This window comes from Anopheles arabiensis, chromosome 2, assembly GCF_016920715.1.
Source record: "Anopheles arabiensis isolate DONGOLA chromosome 2, AaraD3, whole genome shotgun sequence".
Lineage (NCBI taxonomy): Eukaryota > Metazoa > Arthropoda > Insecta > Diptera > Culicidae > Anopheles > Anopheles arabiensis.
This window is the reverse complement of record NC_053517.1, coordinates 87,179,985-87,197,498: the sequence shown is the minus strand read 5'-3', so window position 1 is coordinate 87,197,498 and position 17,514 is coordinate 87,179,985. Positions and strand designations below refer to the sequence as shown.

General features: G+C 52.1%; 7 protein-coding genes and 1 non-coding gene across 10 annotated transcripts; 3 read left to right on the top strand and 5 right to left on the bottom strand.

Moving 5' to 3' along the window:
- Positions 1-1,868: 1,868 nt before the first annotated feature.
- On the bottom strand, positions 1,869-1,941 carry Trnav-cac. Its single transcript has one exon. It is a non-coding gene; the product is annotated as a tRNA-Val (tRNA).
- A 180-nt stretch (positions 1,942-2,121) lies between these two features.
- On the bottom strand, positions 2,122-3,535 carry LOC120896909 (28S ribosomal protein S35, mitochondrial). The gene is made up of 3 exons (XM_040301429.1): positions 3,224-3,535; positions 3,069-3,153; positions 2,122-2,998 (listed from the first exon to the last, which is right to left on the bottom strand). The coding sequence occupies exons 1-3, from the start codon at positions 3,354-3,356 to the stop codon at positions 2,194-2,196; spliced, it is 1,023 nt and encodes a 340-aa protein (XP_040157363.1). The 5' UTR covers positions 3,357-3,535; the 3' UTR covers positions 2,122-2,193.
- Positions 3,536-4,025: 490 nt separating this feature from the next.
- Positions 4,026-8,853, bottom strand: LOC120894367 (kinesin-like protein KIF18A). Its single transcript, XM_040296896.1, has 5 exons — positions 8,736-8,853; positions 7,319-8,629; positions 5,074-6,181; positions 4,876-4,998; positions 4,026-4,756 (listed from the first exon to the last, which is right to left on the bottom strand). The coding sequence occupies exons 1-5, from the start codon at positions 8,826-8,828 to the stop codon at positions 4,575-4,577; spliced, it is 2,817 nt and encodes a 938-aa protein (XP_040152830.1). The 5' UTR covers positions 8,829-8,853; the 3' UTR covers positions 4,026-4,574.
- LOC120894369 (ribosome-recycling factor, mitochondrial) lies at positions 6,303-7,304 on the top strand. The gene has a single exon (XM_040296898.1). It carries the CDS (start codon positions 6,394-6,396, stop codon positions 7,213-7,215), a length of 822 nt encoding a protein of 273 aa, XP_040152832.1. The 5' UTR covers positions 6,303-6,393; the 3' UTR covers positions 7,216-7,304.
- Positions 8,854-9,293: 440 nt separating the features above from the next.
- LOC120894368 (lariat debranching enzyme) lies at positions 9,294-11,249 on the top strand. Its single transcript, XM_040296897.1, has 2 exons — positions 9,294-9,622; positions 9,715-11,249. The coding sequence occupies exons 1-2, from the start codon at positions 9,426-9,428 to the stop codon at positions 11,192-11,194; spliced, it is 1,677 nt and encodes a 558-aa protein (XP_040152831.1). The 5' UTR covers positions 9,294-9,425; the 3' UTR covers positions 11,195-11,249.
- A 405-nt stretch (positions 11,250-11,654) lies between these two features.
- Positions 11,655-13,101, top strand: LOC120894768 (mitochondrial thiamine pyrophosphate carrier-like). The gene has a single exon (XM_040297570.1). It carries the CDS (start codon positions 12,077-12,079, stop codon positions 13,013-13,015), a length of 939 nt encoding a protein of 312 aa, XP_040153504.1. The 5' UTR covers positions 11,655-12,076; the 3' UTR covers positions 13,016-13,101.
- A 200-nt stretch (positions 13,102-13,301) lies between these two features.
- On the bottom strand, positions 13,302-15,383 carry LOC120894769 (2-aminoethanethiol dioxygenase). 3 transcript variants are annotated; one of them, XM_040297572.1, is made up of 2 exons: positions 13,816-15,383; positions 13,302-13,782 (listed from the first exon to the last, which is right to left on the bottom strand). In XM_040297572.1, exons 1-2 carry the CDS (start codon positions 14,585-14,587, stop codon positions 13,754-13,756), a joined length of 801 nt encoding a protein of 266 aa, XP_040153506.1. In that variant the 5' UTR covers positions 14,588-15,383; the 3' UTR covers positions 13,302-13,753. The 3 variants fall into 3 exon arrangements, with proteins under 3 accessions (XP_040153506.1, XP_040153507.1, XP_040153508.1); XM_040297573.1 differs by having other exon boundaries at positions 13,302-13,779; XM_040297574.1 differs by having other exon boundaries at positions 13,302-13,776.
- A 111-nt stretch (positions 15,384-15,494) lies between these two features.
- LOC120894767 (ribosome biogenesis regulatory protein homolog) lies at positions 15,495-16,963 on the bottom strand. Its single transcript, XM_040297569.1, has 4 exons — positions 16,718-16,963; positions 16,153-16,639; positions 15,810-16,066; positions 15,495-15,727 (listed from the first exon to the last, which is right to left on the bottom strand). Exons 1-4 carry the CDS (start codon positions 16,864-16,866, stop codon positions 15,580-15,582), a joined length of 1,041 nt encoding a protein of 346 aa, XP_040153503.1. The 5' UTR covers positions 16,867-16,963; the 3' UTR covers positions 15,495-15,579.
- Between the last annotated feature and the right edge of the window lie 551 nt (positions 16,964-17,514).

Below are 17,514 nucleotides of genomic sequence, written 5' to 3'. Positions count from 1 at the left end.
CGCCTTTGAGGGAGGCTGCGACCAATCAAAACGCCACTAGCGTAAATCAAATTTCAATGAATCGTACCAGGAGATCATCCAAATCAGGAGGTAGCTCTATCGATCTTTCAAATCGATCCGTTTGTCTCGCTCTCACTAGTGTGAGAATATTTGTAGCTTACTCTCTCTGTTACTATGTGCTTATCACATGCGCTTATCATACGAGAGGAAGGATGACGAGCGGAGTGTGTATCCTTTCTCTCACTCCTTCCGCCTTTGAGGGAGGCTGCGACCAATCGAAACGCCACTAGCGTAAATCAAATTTCAAAGAATCGTACCAGGAGATCATCCAAATCAGGAGGTAGCTCTATCGATCTTTCTAAATGATCGATTTGTCTCGCTTTCACTAGTGTGAGAATATTTGTAGCTTACTCTCTCTGTTACTATGTGCTTATCACATGCGCTTGTCATACGAGAGGAAGGATGACGAGCGGAGTGTGTATCCTTTCTCTCACTCCTTCCGCCTTTGAGGGAGGCTGCGACCAATCGAAACGCCACTAGCGTAAATCAAATTTCAAAGAATCGTACCAGGAGATCATCCAAATCAGGAGGTAGCTCTATCGATCTTTCTAAATGATCGATTTGTCTCGCTTTCACTAGTGTGAGAATATTTGTAGCTTACTCTCTCTGTTACTATGTGCTTATCACATGCGCTTATCATACGAGCGGAAGGATGACGAGCGGAGAGTGTATCCTTTCTCTCACTCCTTCCGCCTTTGAGGGAGGCTGCGACCAATCGAAACGCCACTAGCGTGGACCAAATTTCAAAGAATCGTACCAGGAGATCATCCAAATCAGGAGGTAGCTCTATCGATCTTTCTAAATGATCGATTTGTCTCGCTCTCACTAGTGTGAGAATATTTGTAGCTTACTCTCTCTGTTACTATGTGCTTATCACATGCGCTTATCATACGAGAGGAAGGATGACGAGCGGAGAGTGTATCCTTTCTCTCACTCCTTCCGCCTTTGAGGGAGGCTGCGACCAATCGAAACGCCACTAGCGTAGACCAAAATACCAGGCATCGTAACAGGAGATCATCCAAATCAGGAGGTAGCTCTATCGATCTTTCTAATCGATCGATTTGTCTCGCTTTCACTAGTGCGAGAATATTTGTAGATTTCTCTCTCTGTTACTATGTGCTTATCACATGCGCTTATCATACGAGCGGAAGGATGACGAGCGGAGAGTGTATCCTTTCTCTCACTCCTTCCGCCTTTGAGGGAGGCTGCGACCAATCGAAACGCCACTAGCGTAGACCAAATTTCAAAGAATCGTACCAGGAGATCATCCAAATCAGGAGGTAGCTCTATCGATATTTCTAATCGATCGATTTGTCTCGCTCTCACTAGTGTGAGAATATTTGTAGCTTACTCTCTCTGTTACTAGGCGCTTATCACATGCGCTTATCATACGAGCGGAAGGATGACGAGCGGAGTGTGTATCCTTTCTCTCACTCCTATGAATGGAATCCAGCGTAGACCAAATTTCAAAGCATCGTAAGTCGTCATACATCAATTACGTAACGCAAAAATTGCACAATTTGCGACCCCCATCGCCAATAGTGTAATAAAATATAACGTTGGAAGAACCGACGTTGGTACGATCGGTTCCTCGTTTACATATTACTCACTTGTAAATCGATTTAAAAAAAATGGCATTACGTAATAAATGCTAAACTTCCCCCTCTCTTCCATGTATCTCCCACCCCTACAAGCGCTACGTAATTGTTGGATGACACCTTAGCAGCTATTCCAGGGAACAGGAAAGCAAATGAGAGTGTTTGCAATGAATAAAGTCAAGAAAAAAGGTTTGCCGCAAAAAGCGATCTTGTTTCCGCCCGGGTTCGAACCGGGGACCTTCTGCGTGTGAAGCAGACGTGATAACCGCTACACTACGGAAACGCTTGAAGGAAGGCGCGTTAAGTGCGCTTTTGAATCGATGCTCGCTTCGTCTCTTTCTCTCGCCAACTAGTCCATTCTTTTACTTTCTTTCTCTCTTTCTCTCCTCTTTTTCTGTATCGGAAAATCCCATTTTCTTCCTATGCCATCAAATTGCATAAAAAATCTAAACCACCGTTCCAATTACAGACACAAAAGTCGTTATTTTTTATTCCACCTCTACTCACTACCCTCCTCTCCTTCCCCTTCCACTCCTCATTGCGCCAGCTGCTCCGGCTCGGCCAAACCGAGCAGCGCTAACGTTTGCTCTTTATACTTTGCTATATTATACTCGTTCTCGCCCTCGTTGAACAGCCTCGATACCGCCTCCCCGTACGCTTCCGGCACCTGCTGCCAGCCGCTGTCCCCTTCCTTCCGGCCCCAGTTGAGCGTCGCTTCCGCGTTCCGTTTGCTGCGGCTCTGCTCGTAGTCGAAAAACTCCATGTCCGCCTCGCACTTGGTCGCCTCCCACGGTTCCACCGTGTTCGACTCGTGGTACAGCGCGGTCAGCAGATAGATCGCGTAATCGTAGTTCTGCTTCTTGAGCGGGCACCGGTCCGTCACGATCGTGAGCAGATCCGTGTCCGGGTCGTACCGTTCGCCCACCAGCCGCAGCAGCTTGTCGCGCGCGTGCCGATCGAGCTGCAGCGCGCCCAGCTCCACCTGCACCGTGACGATGCGCGACAGCGGATTGCGTATCGTGGGCAGCGCGTGGCAGTAGTCGGACGTGACGCACGTCACCGGATAGTGGGCCCGCATCTTTTCCTCCGTCTCCAGCCCCTTCGGCCAGGGAGTGCAGAACTGTTTCAGCGCTTCGCACTGCCGCTTGATGACCGGGGGCGTTAAATGCAAAAAGTTCGGTATCTTCATCAGCTCCGCGTTGGCAAACTTGCCGGGTGACATTTGGTTGCGCTTCGTCACGTACCCCTGCCGGATCGGGAGCGGCACGGCGGACGGGTTGAACGTGCGCGGCCCGGGCCACACCGCACCCCAGTCCTGGTCCGTGGCCATCTGCTGTGAGCTGTGGTGAGTGAAAAAAAAACAGGTCAATTAACGACTGTCGTAAGGGGACAGTGAAGAGAAGGCCATACCGAGGCGGTGGAACCTCCGGACGGGTCGCTTTCCGGCGAGCTAGCCGCTGTGACTTTGTTTGCTTCAAGTTTAGCACACGGAACTCTAAAAAGGTACAAAGGAAAGCAATATTACAGGTAAAGTGGACTACATTTTACCCCCTCCAGCTACAAACCTTCTTCTTCGAGACCGCCCGAACGAGCGCCGTCCTCCTGCAACCGGGTCGACTGCAATCGAATGCCGACCGTCTGAACCGAACGGCTCCACAGCAGCGGCCAGGGACCGCAGGCACGCGCAAGCAAAGCCATCTCAAAATCTCGTTCTGTGCCTGTGTTCCGTGTATTATTTGCTTCCACCCAAGCCCAGCCTCCAAACACGCTTAAGTAATAATTTCAGCACCGGTTTTGCCGGACGCCGAGCGGATGGTGGGTTTTGTTGTTGATTTCGATTACCTCATGAGCGAGCTGCGCTGTTTTTCGGCTTGACAGCTGACTGACTGAAATGCGGTCAGGTGCCGAACTGAACGAAAGCTCAAACTTAACGAAAGCAAATTTGCAGTCGGACATTCAAAAATGTCGTTGCATTTGAAAGTAGTGAGTGGGATTAATATGGTTTGTAAAATGGCTCAGTTTTCGTGACAAAAAGCCATATCTTTTGACTATCTTTTTAAATCTTATCCTCGTGAATGCAATTAAAAATTATCTTTTTCATATTTTTTGTCTTTTCTCTGACAACAATGAGATCGATTGCTACCACATTCGAGTACACCGGAATGTTGCTTAGAGGTGGCAACAAATACTAACCCAATGTTTATTTTATTATTTTATTATAACCGTGACCATTGAACCACAATTTCAATATGGACATGAATTCATTACCATAACTCAATCAATCATGCATGTACTTATTTGATTTAACAAATACATGAGATGGAAGACGAATACAACATGCAACAATACAAGATACGCTTGACATGCTTCAGTTAAATTTTACTCAAATAGATTATATTTTCTTTTCCTATTTCATATAAGCCACCGCTCTCTGCTTTCCATCCTCTGTCTGTGCGCTACAGTGCGTTAAACTATTTCCATCATACAAGATCGTTTTTCTAGTTATGAGATTGCAACTTAAAAATATAATGTTACGACCTTATCTCTCATTTTTTCTCTCTCTCTGTTATTTTATATGCATACAATACAACAACAAAAAAACCTGTCGAGTTTTTTTAAAACGTTCAACGTCCACCCGATGTACACCACTACACGCACGCACGCACGCACAGCACAGTACAGCACAGTTTGATTGTATAATTCGCTTTATCTAATAGTCCATACAAAATATATAACAATCACCGCGCACTATGCGTAGTGCAATGTGCAAAAAGCAGTAGTAGTAGTAAAGCCATTAAGCTGTAAGCTAATGTAAGCTATAAATAAAATAAATCATTCACTTGGTCTGCTTTTTTCCGGTATTTCAGACGCCGCCGCCGCTGCTGCTGCTGCTATTCCGCCATTGATTCTTCACTTCTATTTCTTCACAATGCCCATCAGCCGATTGTGACGATTTCGGTCACTGTCGCTGTCGAAATTATTGTTCGCTGCACGTGGTTTGGGCAGTGCGGCAGAGGTACCACCACTAGTTGACGCTTGCCCGTCCTTTGCCTTCATCATCCGGTACCGATTGATGACCGAGCTGGCGGAAGAATTTGCTGCAAAAGGTTCCGCAGAACGGAGAAGAAGGTTTCGTTAGCTTCGAGCGCACAAGACAAAACAATAGGAGGGGCGTGCGGGGGCAAAGCATTTCAATCGCTTCGGCCACCATACTAACTTCGGCTGGTCGATCGGTTAACGGTGCGAGGACTTTTCCCTATCCGCTTGGGGCTCTTTTTCCTGTTTTCCTTGCTAACCGAGAGGGTCATTTTGCCTCCCTTCATCGAAGCACGACGCAGCACTGCAAAAATACGGATGGAAGATATTTCAGTATAACAAACGCAAAGCAAACGCTGCAAACGAAACCCATAATTACCTTTATCCAACACCTGCGGGTCAACGTTCGATTCCACAAGCACGTTGGAAAACAGCGACTCCGTTTCCGAGTCCTTGTTGCTGCAGATATCAAACGTAGAGTTGGCGATACTGCCGATGCCGCTCGAATCGTCCGACACGTTCAGCTTGTTCTTGTCCGCAATGTCGCCCGACGGTGACTGTGGTACCTTCTTCTTGGACAAGGAGTCCATCATCGCTTGGCTCACGACCAACCGTGGCACCTTGAGACGATGGGAAACGGTTGCCGTCGTCGTCGTCGTCGCCGTCGTCTTGCCCATCGCTTTTGCCTGCTTCGTCGGTGTACGGCGGGAGATGGGTGGCCGCGACAAAATGCCACCCCCGGCCAAGCTGGTGGTCTTGAACGACATCGTTCGGCTAACCATTTTGGGCTTTTTGAAAATGTTGCGATCGGTGGCAGTGTCCTCGTTTGCGCTATCGCCCTGCAGCGAACACGTTTCCGGTTCCGATTCGCTGCCATCGTTCAGCTTCGACCGTTTCATAGCACCACCCGCTGCTCCACCGACAACAGAGAGCATCGTCGAGCCATCCCCATCCTCACCGTCCGGCGGGAAGTCAACCGCATCCTCGGAACAGTCGGACAGGTTGGCGATATCGTCCAGGCTGTTGCTGCTGAGATCGATGTCGTTCCGGTCCTGCTGCTTGCAGTCGTCGTCGAAGAAGGTGACGCCCCGCTGGCGCTGGTTTAGCTTCACCAGCCGCTTCAGCTTGTCGTACGTCACATTGTCCAGCCGGTCCATGCTACGGAGCAGCAGATAGTTCTGCTGTATGATGTCGCCGCTGAGCACCATTATGTTGTGCCACAGCTTGTTCTCCTGCGCGTAGGTAAACGACATCTGCAGCACGTGCTCCTTGTAGAGCGTCGCTTGCAGCGCCTCGATTTCCGCATCCTTGCCCGTTAGAATGCCCTTCAGCACCGTGGCCAGCTCGCTTTGCGCAATCTCCTTCCGGAGTGCGTTGCGGCTGCGCAGCGACTGGCGGAACCGTTCCTGCCAGCGGGTTTTGTCTGCCTGCTGGTTGGCGACCTGCTTGCCGCACCGGTCGACGGACGCTTCCATCTTTGCAATGTCCTGGAAAGGAAACAGTAGAAAAGAAAAGGTTCACAGCAACGGTTAAATTTGAGCGAACATTTTGAATCTGACAGTTGGTCGCACGAACAAACAAAAAACACCACAAAGAAGTTTGACGTTTCCCAGCAAACGCACGGCGCATCGCAATTTCGTTCGCAATCATAACAAAAGCAAAGTTGGAAAGGAAACAATTCAAACGTTCGACGTGAAAAATGTTACGAATAACAGCACTGCTGCGAGCGGCCAGATTTACAGCGCTAGAATCAAACGGTAGCACCATCGTTCGTGCCTTCACAAAGCGATCCATCTGCACAGCACTGCGCCCCATACGGTGTGAGCTACCGGCAGCGCCAGTCGCCAGTCTTACCGCAGCAAAACTCCAGCCACCGCCGACGGTACGACACTACGCCAAGGGCAAGGACAAAAAGAAAGACAAAAAGGGTGCAGCCGCCAAAGTACAGATCAACGAGGAGCAGCTCGGCGGCCTGATCGATCTGGACGGGCTGCGAACGCAGATGGAAAAGAGCCTTGCCGCCATGAAAGACGATTACGTGAAAAATCTCTCGCTCCGATCCACCACCGGGTCCATCGAAACGCTGCGCATCACGTACGAAGGCAAAGACTATCAGCTGCAGGAGCTGGGGCAGGTGGTGCGCAAAAATCCCAAAACGCTCGTCGTCAATTTGGTGGCCTTCCCGCAAACCATCCCGGTGGTGCTGCAAGCCATCCAGCGCAGCGGCATGAACCTGAACCCGCAGCAGGACGGCACGACGCTGTTCATTCCCGTGCCGAAGGTGACGCGGGAACATCGCGAAGGGTTGGCGAAGAACGCCAAGGTGCTGTTCATCAAGTGCCGCGATCGCATCAAGGACGCCCAGAACCAATCCATCAAGAAGCTAAAGAAGCAGTCCAACGTCTCCGAGGACGAAGCATTTCAGGCGCAGGCACAAATCACCGCCATTGCGGACGGGTTTGTCAAGGAGGCAGAAAAGCTGATGGAGCTCAAGCAGGCGGAACTGCTGGGCGATAAGTAAGGCAAGGGAGAGTAGAAATTGTCGTCCCGCCTTCCCTCCCCTACTGCCAAGTCGAATAAAGTGATAGCTAGTGAGTTGATTAACGCTAAGCAAAGTCTCTTACCTCATTCAGATGGCTTCCGTCGAGCGTCACGATGCGCGCAATCGTTTCCGCCTGTTCCTTCAGCTTGACGCGCATGTTCAGCAGCTTCTCCTTGCTCTTCAGCGCGATCAGGTGCTGCAGCGCCTGGCGCATGCTGGCGTAGCAGCTGTCGATGCGCGACACCCAGGTGTTGAGCAACGTTGCATTAAGCGCCAGCGATGGGCCTGGGGCCGCCGCCGCCGCCTCCTGCTCCTTCTTGCGCAGCTGCTCCTCCAGGTCGGCCACCTTCGCCCGCAGCCGCTCGAGCTCCTCCGCCTGCTCGTTCACCTTCTTCACCAGGAACTCCTTCGGCACGTTCGACGGCACAATGTTCTGCCGGACGGTGGTTCGGATCTTCTTCGCTCGCGACGCGTACTTCAGCGTGTTGTACGTATCGTCGTACGTCAGCGACGATGGCGAGATGTTGGCGATCATCACCGTCTGGCAGTTGCCCCCGAGGCTGTCCTTCAGGATGCGCGTCAGGTTCGAGTCGCGGTACGGGATGTGCTTCAACCCGTCCGCCAGCTTGTTAATGCAGTTGCCGAGCGCGAGCAGCGATTTGTTAATGTTCGCACCCTCCTTGAACCGGATGCCGACGCCCTTGGTGCTGGCGGCACGCTCGCTGCCCGCCAGATCGATCATCGACAGCTTCACCGCGCGCTTCTGGCCCGTCTTCTTCTCCACCATGCGGATGTGCACCTGGAAGATCGCATGGCTGCGGCTGCTTTCCGCGTTCGCGTCCGTCGGATGCTGCGTTCGGTTGCGGTTGCCCAGCGCCAGCAGCTCCAGCAGCTCCGTAGCGTTGTGGATCTGCTTCAGCACCAGCCCGCTCACCACCACGCCGTGCGAATCTTCGCGCAGCTTCAGCGGACCGGATTTGGTGAGCAGATTCATTACCAGCTCGTTGTACACCTCCAGGTACGAGATGCCGATGTCGAACTTGCGCACCTCGCTGAGCGATTCGATCTGCCGGAACAGCTCCTTCACGGTGAGGAAGGTGATGCCGGGGCAGGTTTCGTTCCCCAGCATGGTGTGCGTTTTGCCTGCCCCGGTCGCACCGTACACAAAGACCGAGCAGTTGTACCCGTTCATCACCGACTGCACGAGCGGTTTCATGCACACCTCGAAGATGTCGTTGTTGGTGGCCGTATTGTCGAACACGTCGTCGTACTCCATGGTGAGCTTCTTCTTCACGCGCTTCGTTATGTCCCGGTGCGTGAGCTTCACGCCGTGGAAGAAGAATTCGTCCTCGTCCTCGTCCGGGTCGAACATTAGCGTCGACTTGTCGAGAACCTGCAAGAAAAGCAAATGCCTGGGTGTTAGCACAAAGCACAACTTTTTCCCCAGTGTTGGGCGGGTGGAAGACACAACACCCCACACCCTTCCGCCGTTCACGCACCTTGATGATGTTTCGCGGATTGCCCTCCAGTTCCCGCTCGTTGAACGGGCGAACACGCACCGCGACACGGATTTTCCGCGAATCGGTAGACATTTTGTTGGATGTTTACTGCGTCGCTCGCTGCTTTCCCGGCAAACGGACACTCCAATCAACACACACGCACACCACACCTTTTTGCAGGCTTTCGCTTTGTCTCGCACACACACACAGCACACCTCCTTCTAATATCCTTCTATTTCCGCCGCTCTCCGCAAACTATGTGTGCTTGGATGGACGCACTTGTTATTTAACCTCGGTGGATAGTTTACACCTGGCCCGTAAATTTGTTTCTCGCGCTGTTTACAGAACGATCGCTGCAGATCGCATCTTTTCCCAGGCTACTGGCGTCATTTCGAAAGCCGATACAAATGTCCGTTGACAGTTTGTACGCCAACGACCAACTGCTCGAACGGTGGGTGCACATTTTAGACGGCAATTGCACCCGAACGCCCACTGTGACAGCTTGTTCGAGCAGCGCACTGCTCGAAAGTTGATGACAGCAGAGGGTAGAAACCCAAGGTTTATAGTGTGAAAAGCAAACGCGCGTTTGTTGACCGGCACAGTGAACAGGATAGGAACAAAAACAACAAGCTACGGGCGGGCTGTGTGTGTGTTTTTTAAATACTCTCTACTTTAAACGCGCGTTTCGTGATGAAGATTGCGATCGAAGGATGTGCGCACGGTGAGCTGGAGAAAATATACGACCTGATCGGCTCGATACAGGAGGAGCAAAACATTACGGTCGATCTGCTGATATGCTGCGGAGATTTCCAATCCACGCGCAACCTGCAGGATCTGCAGTGTATGGCCGTCCCGCAGAAGCATTTGGATATGTGCAGCTTCTACAAGTAGGTACAGCATGGGGGTAGCTCGAATCCAAAATCTGGATGTTGTCAGCTTACCCCTCGTACGATTTCTTACCCTTCCCCCTTCTCGACAGGTACTACAGTGGGGAGAAGAAGGCACCCATCCTAACGCTGTTCATCGGAGGCAACCACGAAGCGTCCAACTATCTGCAGGAGCTACCCTACGGTGGCTGGGTAGCGCCCAACATTTATTACCTCGGCTATGCCGGCGTGGTCGACTGCAACGGCATCCGGATCGGGGGCATTTCGGGCATCTACAAGGGGCACGACTTTCTGAAGGGCCGGTTCGAGTTTCCACCGTACGACGAGGGCAGCAAGCGCAGCGTTTACCACCAGCGCCAGATTGATGTGTTTCGGCTGAAGCAACTTTCGCCCGGTGTCGACATAATGTTGTCGCACGACTGGCCGCGTGGCATTACGCGGCACGGCAACGAGACGCAGCTCCTGCGCTTCAAGCCCGCCTTCCGCGAGGACATCGAGAGCAACCGGTTGGGCAGCATGCCGTGCGAAGAGTTGCTCCGCAAGCTGCAACCACCGTACTGGTTCGCGGCACATTTGCACTGTAAATTTGCGGCCCTCGTGGAACACCCCGGGGAGCGGTGTACAAAGTTCCTAGCGCTCGATAAGTGCTTGCCGAAGAGGCGATTTCTGCAAATCCTAGACATTCCGATCGCGGAAGATGGGGACGGTGGCGAGGCGAAACCCGTACAGTTGAAGTACGATCTCGAATGGTTAACGGTACTGAACCTTACCAATCATCTGATCAGCATACGCACCACCAATGGGTACATGCCGGGTGAAGGCGGTGGTGGTGAACGATTCAACTTTACACCGTCGGAGGAAGAGAAAGCGAAGGTGCTGGAACGGTTCGGCAACGATCTGACCATACCGGACAATTTCGTACGAATAGCCGAACCGTATCAACCGAATGAGGATGGTACGGTCGATATGCGGTCGATAGAGCAGCCGCAAGCATACTTAAACCCGCAGACGACGGCCCTTTGCGATAAGCTCAATATTGACGATCCGCTGCGGCTCGCGATGCTGATGACGGGCCACAAGCTCAACACGTCCACGTACGTCGATCGGCAGTGTGATAAGGAGGAGGAGGTACCGGTCAAAGCAGCGACGCGAGTTCCGAATGCCGACCAGCTCGAGCTTGGCGATGAGGACGACGATGACGAAGCAGCTGTGGAGATGGAAAAAGGAATAGAACCGTTAGAAAGCTCACCAGACAAACCGCAAACACCGGTACAACCGAAACTATCGCTTTCCTCCCTATTACCTGAACCGAAATGGCGACAGGATGCGCACGATTCGGACCTGTCGACCACGCTGAATGATTCCACGCCGAACTGCAGCTTACTAAGCTTGCCAACGCCGCAGAAAACCGGGGACAATGATACGTCCATCCTGTCCGAGTCGGCACTAGCGGTGAACGATTTGAATTTGTCCAGCCCGGTACAGCAGCAGGAGCAGCAACAGGACAATCCGCCCGTGAAGAAATTTAAGCGAAGAAATGAAACCATCTACGCAAAGGACGATAGTGACTGAGGCGGAAGGAAGAAAAACGATAGATTAAATAAATGGAAAACAATCTGAACTTGTACAGAGAAATAACTAATTAATTTTAAATAAAAAAAATAAAAATGAAGGACTTTAAGTAAAGAAAACCGGTGGCGCTGTCCGTTGAATCACGTTAAACCAAAATGCATAAGGATGAGTTCCAGAACTGATATGGTTCTGCTGTCCTGTTCTAGGACGAATATAGCTATGCGTTTGAGATCATTTGCAGAACCAGCATCAGGACAGGATCAGTCCTAGTTTAAGGATTCGGCATTAGTATATGAACTGGAATGACTTTGTGAGCCGTTTCTTTTGGCGTACAGCTCGGAACCGGGACAAATTAAACAGTTTCAAAAAGGGGAAAATTAACAGAAAAACAAGCTATAAATAGAACCTATACGCCAGCGTGTGCACGTGCACGTTGGTCCCTTCACTCGTTTGCCGTTCCGAATCGAGCATTTGCGTGAAGAGCGTCGACGGTATCGTTGGCAAAAAAGAGATCGCACGAAAACAAAGCTCTCGCAGCTTGCTAGGATCGCAAACAGCGCTTGTGTCAGTTTACGTTATCACTTTGGCTGGACCGCCAGTAAGTACGGGACCACCGAAAAACCGGGCAACCAAGCGGATGCCTTCTTTTCGTTGGACGTGGTGTACAACGAACAACACGCAACTACGCCATTGATGATGATTAGCAAGGTCAGCACAGTTACGCACCCGCACCGATAGAACCAGCTCGACCCCATCATCATCATCCGAGTCGCAGGCGACAGTAGTGATGTAACGCACAAACGTTTGGAACGGATTGCCAAAAAAAAACACAGCACAAACACACACACATACTCACCAAAACATCACCAGCATCCACGTGCGATGGATCGCGAAAAGCACCGCGAAACCCGGTACGCCGGGCTGGCGGGCGGATTGACGGGCTGCATCACGCGCTTCATCTGCCAGCCGCTGGACGTGCTGAAGATACGGCTCCAGCTGCAGGTGGAACCGATCCGGACCGGGTCCAGCCACTCCAAGTACCGCTCGATCGCCCAGTCGGTGGCCTGCATCTACCGCGAGGAGGGGCTGCTTGCGTTCTGGAAGGGCCACAACCCGGCCCAGGTGCTGTCGCTCGTGTACGGCGTGGCGCAGTTTTCCTTCTACGAGCGGTTCAACCGAGTGCTGCGCGAGCTGCCCCTGCTGGACGGGCACGACCAGGCACGGCAGTTTGTGTGCGGCGCGTGCAGCGGTTCCTTTGCCGCCCTGACCATCATGCCGCTGGACGTGATACGGACGCGGCTGGTCTCGCAGGACCCGGGCCGAGGGTATCAGAACGCGTTGCAGGGCCTGGGAGAGATTTACCGGCACGAGGGCGTCCGGGGACTGTACCGGGGCGTCGGTCCGGCCATGCTGCAGATTGCCCCGCTGGCCGGTGGTCAGTTTATGTTTTACAATCTGTTCGGTACGGTGGTGAAGCGGTTGGAGGGGCTGTCGCCCGAGGCACAGCTGCCGTCTGGCGAGCTGTTCGTGTGCGGTGGGCTGGCCGGTCTGTGCACCAAGCTGCTGGTTTATCCGCTCGATCTGACGAAGAAGCGGCTGCAGATACAGGGCTTCGCCCAGAGCCGGCAAACGTTCGGGCAGCACTTTGTCTGCCGCCATATGCTACACTGCCTGGTGCAGGTCGGCCGGTTCGAGGGGGTGCGCGGACTGTACAAGGGGCTGCTGCCGTCGCTGCTGAAGGCCGGCTGCACGTCCGCGTTTTACTTTACGATTTACGACACACTGTTGCTGCTGTTTAACAGCGAACGAAGCTTTAGATAGGTGCACGGGAAGAGATGGAGAGAAAGAGAGAAAAATGTGTATAAAAACTTTCACGCTTTAAATAAATGGCCTCGCCTTTAACTGTATCACATTTGATTTTTACTATACTTCAGAATACTTTAGAAATAGCTATACTTGAGAAAAATGTCTTCAAAGCAGAAAGGTCGATGTAGTTGTAGCAGGAGATCATCGATTAGTCTAATTTAATTCCGTTTCGTCATCACGTTTAACCACGCTACACTACGACAATAGAAGGAAGTCGTTCCGGTAGGCGGAAGTCAGAGCGCTAGCAGTAGAGTTAAATTTGGTTTTATTGAACTTTCGTTAGGCTTTGCTTGCTTGCTTGCTTGTTTATTAAGGGTTAAGTGCCCTTCTACTATTCAGTAACGGTACTACTACGCGTGCAGTATTGCATGGCCATTGCATCAACGCAACGCCATCGCCTCCTTCTCCAACTTCCAGGCGCACCTGAAAAAAAACGGGGTGAGAAACACACACACTACGCTAGGCTCGAACGATGCCTACTGCGATTTCTTCTAATAGTGAAATAGAAGAACAAAAAATATAACATAACAAAAACAAAAAGTAACAATCCAACAAATTAAAAAGAAACCACCAGCATCGAAGCGTTCGAGTGCAAAATGCTAATTATAATTTGTAGTTAGTACTCGACCGCCTTTCTTCCTCCCCCCGGGACTCTTTTCGGCTCGTTTCGCAATCCTTCCCCGGAAACGATCCTTAAACGCCTCCTCTTCCTCCTCCTCCTCCTCCTCCTCCTCCTCCTCTTCCTCCTCCTCCGCCTCCTCCTTCCGCCTGTTGATACATAAACTCCGGCGTGGCGTAGTGCACCGTATCACAGTAGTAGTGTTCCGGGTTGGGAATCGTCTCCAGCACGTACCGGGGCCGCTCGTCCTCCTGGGCGGACGGTTTGTCCGGGCCGCCGAACCCGAGCGGTTCCATCTCGGCCAGATGCCGCGGGACGGGCACCTTCCGGTAGAAGTAGTACTGCGGCTGGCTGGCCGTGTTGTACGGCGGGCTGAGGATATCGAAGAAGGCGGCCGGGCCCCCGATCGCCGTTATCTCGTGAAAGTTCCGCTCGGTCGGCGTCAGCACGGCACAGTCGCCGGCCGCCGAGCTGATAATCTTTTCCGGCTCGGCCACCACCAGCACGTGTCGGCGGAGGGTGCCACCCTCGGCTCGCGGTTCCACCGTGTCGCGGCGCGCGATCTCACTGTAGCTGCAGATCTGTACCGCCCCCGACACGACCCGCAGCAGCCCGTGCATCTGGGGGTGGTCGTGCAGCGGCATGGTGTAGTTTTCCCGCAGCACAAACACCGACATCGCGAAGCGGTCGTTCTCGAATACGCCGACGTACGTGCAGGGCGCCTTGGTCGGCTGCTGGAACGTTTCCGTCGCAACGAGCGACGGTTCCAGCCCAATGTCCGCCAACGTAAGCTGGTCGACCAGGCGGCGCAGCGCGTTCAGATTGCTGGCGAACTTTGCGTCCCCCGCTCCGGTGTGCTCGAACGTGGCCCATGCCTGCCGGAACACCCGGGCAAACAGGGTGCTCATGGTGGTGGTCACGCGCGGCTATTGCGCACTCGGTTCGGCAACACTATTCCGGGCGCTACTGCAGGACACGGACACACGCACTACACATACCCGGCACACACACACACAGCAGCGATCGATGTGGTTCCGATGCAAACGTTGGCCGTGCTAGTTGTGGTGGATGATCTCCGCAATTACAGAGCCCGGTGCATATCGCCGTATCAGCAGGAAATGGGCAATCGGTCCAGTGCAAGCGAAAACGATTCGTGTCGATAGCTGCGATAAGGATGAGTGGGAATGTCCAAATTTTTCCTTCCGCACCGTGCCCGCACAGGCGATGTTGTGTTGTTCTGCGTGTGTATGTTTTCCCCCAAACTGTTCGCACCTCACTGACAGCGTCGACTGACAGTTGTAGAGCAGAGTGCTTCTAGAGAGAGCGAGGCGGACGATTGTTCCCTTTTCTTTTCCAGTGTTGCAGTGCAGGCTCCCTCCTTCGGTAAGGATAATTCCATTTGCAGCCGTTGTGGGATTGCGTTAAACTGCGCGCCGGATGCACGAAAACTTATTTAATCCATGCTACGAAACGTGCGATGTGTAACTAATTTCAATGATTGACACTACCGCTGCCTCGTCCGGCGGTTTTGACCTGGTTGCCGCTACACGAACGCCGTCCTTCACCTACTATGATTGGCGGAGTGGTAGGGAAGATTTAGAATTTTCATGTTCTCTCCGTCTGGCTCAGGCGACAGTGCATGCCTGCTGTGACGTAATAGCGTTTAAAGGAGATAGTATGTACATCGGTCTCTTTGGGATCGATATTTCAATGCACCACAATCTTCTGCGGAAGGGTTTCGGTTCGCTCAATCGAACGGCTTCGTTTTCTATCACTGCCGACAAGTTTCTCAATGTATTTCGAGCGTATCCGAGCTTTCGTGTTACGTTAATATAAATGATATATATTCATGTATAATTGTATGTTGTTTTTTTACCATTATCCTGCCAATGCCTTATGCTTAACGACGTTTCCGACCAACGGCCCGCTTGCTGTGATTTCGTTTGCCTTGCCCACCCTTCGGTTTCTTGCGACTGAACGCTTTCGACTTTTTGCCTCCCTTTTTCTTCGTCCTTCCACCGTCCTCTCCGCCTTCCTCTGCCTCGCGTCTATAAGAGATGAAGTAAAAGCAATTAGTAGAAAAAATCTTGTAACAACCTTCTACAAACATCCAACATTGCGGGTACGTACTCTGCGCGTGCTTCCGCCTTCTGTAGCGAGATCGCCCGATCGATGTCGATCTTCGGCTTCTTGTTCAGCACCTTATTCACTATCTCCAGATTGCGCCGCTTTTCGCCGGCAACGGACGATACCTTTTTCTTGCGCTTCTCGCCCGGCATCAGCTCCTTGACGCCGAGACCGCGCGCCTGCTTCTCGTTCGGCAGCGACTCCTGGAACACTCCCACCGATGCCGTCGACGCTTTCACTATGTTCGATGCGGTGATGAGCTGGAAAGGTGAAGCGTAACGTATGCGTTTTTTTGGGATGTTATTAGCAAAATGGCAAAGGTTCTACCTCCTCCACCCTTCCCTACCTGTTTGGCGGATGCAGTCTCGGGACCGACGAAACCGGTCCGCGGGGTGGCGATTTTCTTCGCCCGGGCAATGTTCTTCATGCGCGCCACCTCATTCTTAGCCACGCGCTCGAGGCGCAGATCGCGCTTCTCCTTGAACATGTCCCGGTACGGATCGTTCTGCGGTACCTCCAGCACCCAGTCCTTCTCCTTCTCGGCCTTGTACCGCTGGTAGCCGTAGGTCGGTACCCATTTGTCCAGCACCGGGTCGAACACCTTCTTGTCCCGGGTGCGCTTTTTGATGCCCTTCTTTTTGGCAAACTCCTCCCATTTGGTGAGCGGCTTCGGGACGGGCAGCTTGCGGGCCCGCGGCAACGGGGCCTTCGGCGGCGGTAGCTTAGCAACGATCGATTCCTCGACCCGCTCCGTCGGCAGCTGCCAGATGCTGTTTATCAGAAGCTGCACATTGTCGCGCGTCAAATCGAGCACGTACTTTTCGCGGTCCGCTCTGAGGAGGGGAAAGAGGGGATGAATGAAGAGCGCATTTAATTTGGCTTACCAAACTGCATTCGGTGCCCGCACTCACTTCATCTGTTCCTCGTCGTAGTAGTTCGGATCGCTCACCAGCATGTGGCCCACGTCGATCGTCGGTTCCAGCGCCTTCTCAACCGTGATCGGTTTGTACTTTTGCAGATTCTGCTGCTGCTGCTGCAGCACTTCCTTTACGATATCCATGGCGATACGCGCAGAGGAAAACAACAATTGCCAACAATTGCTACGCTGCCGCCTGGTCCGGTAAACACGTTTTTAAAGTTTACCGAATGGCCGCTGTCAAAATAATATGCTTTTTTTGCTGTTGCTGTTGTCAACGCCGGCGCACATGACCACGTTTATGCGGTTGATTTGAAAAGTCGAGACTGCCACGGTGCACAGTAGGACATTAGCGCTGTGCAGATTAACCCTTGAAGGTAATTCGTTCGCTCCAGGTCGGATTCACATTAGTGGTGAGACCTCGGAATAGGACCTACTCGATTCCGATTCCGTGTTCGGAATCAATTCTGGAGACGATTCCGATTTCGGGATAAGAATCAGCTCCGGAATCAGAATCGACCTAGGAATGGCAATTTGTTCCGGTAACAGAATCAGAATTGACAATGCAATCCATGATAGCAATTAGCTCTGCAAAAAGAAAATCAGTTCTTGAAATGAAATAAGAAGTTTCAGAAGCGAAATGAGTCCGGGAATCTCCATGAGAATGTTCCGTGAGAATCGTTTTCAAGTAGATATTGATTCTTTGCGATTATCGATAAGTAGCATCACTGGACCGAAACGCCTATTCTTGTGGAGATGCCGAAACCGACTCCGGAACCAATTATGGAATCG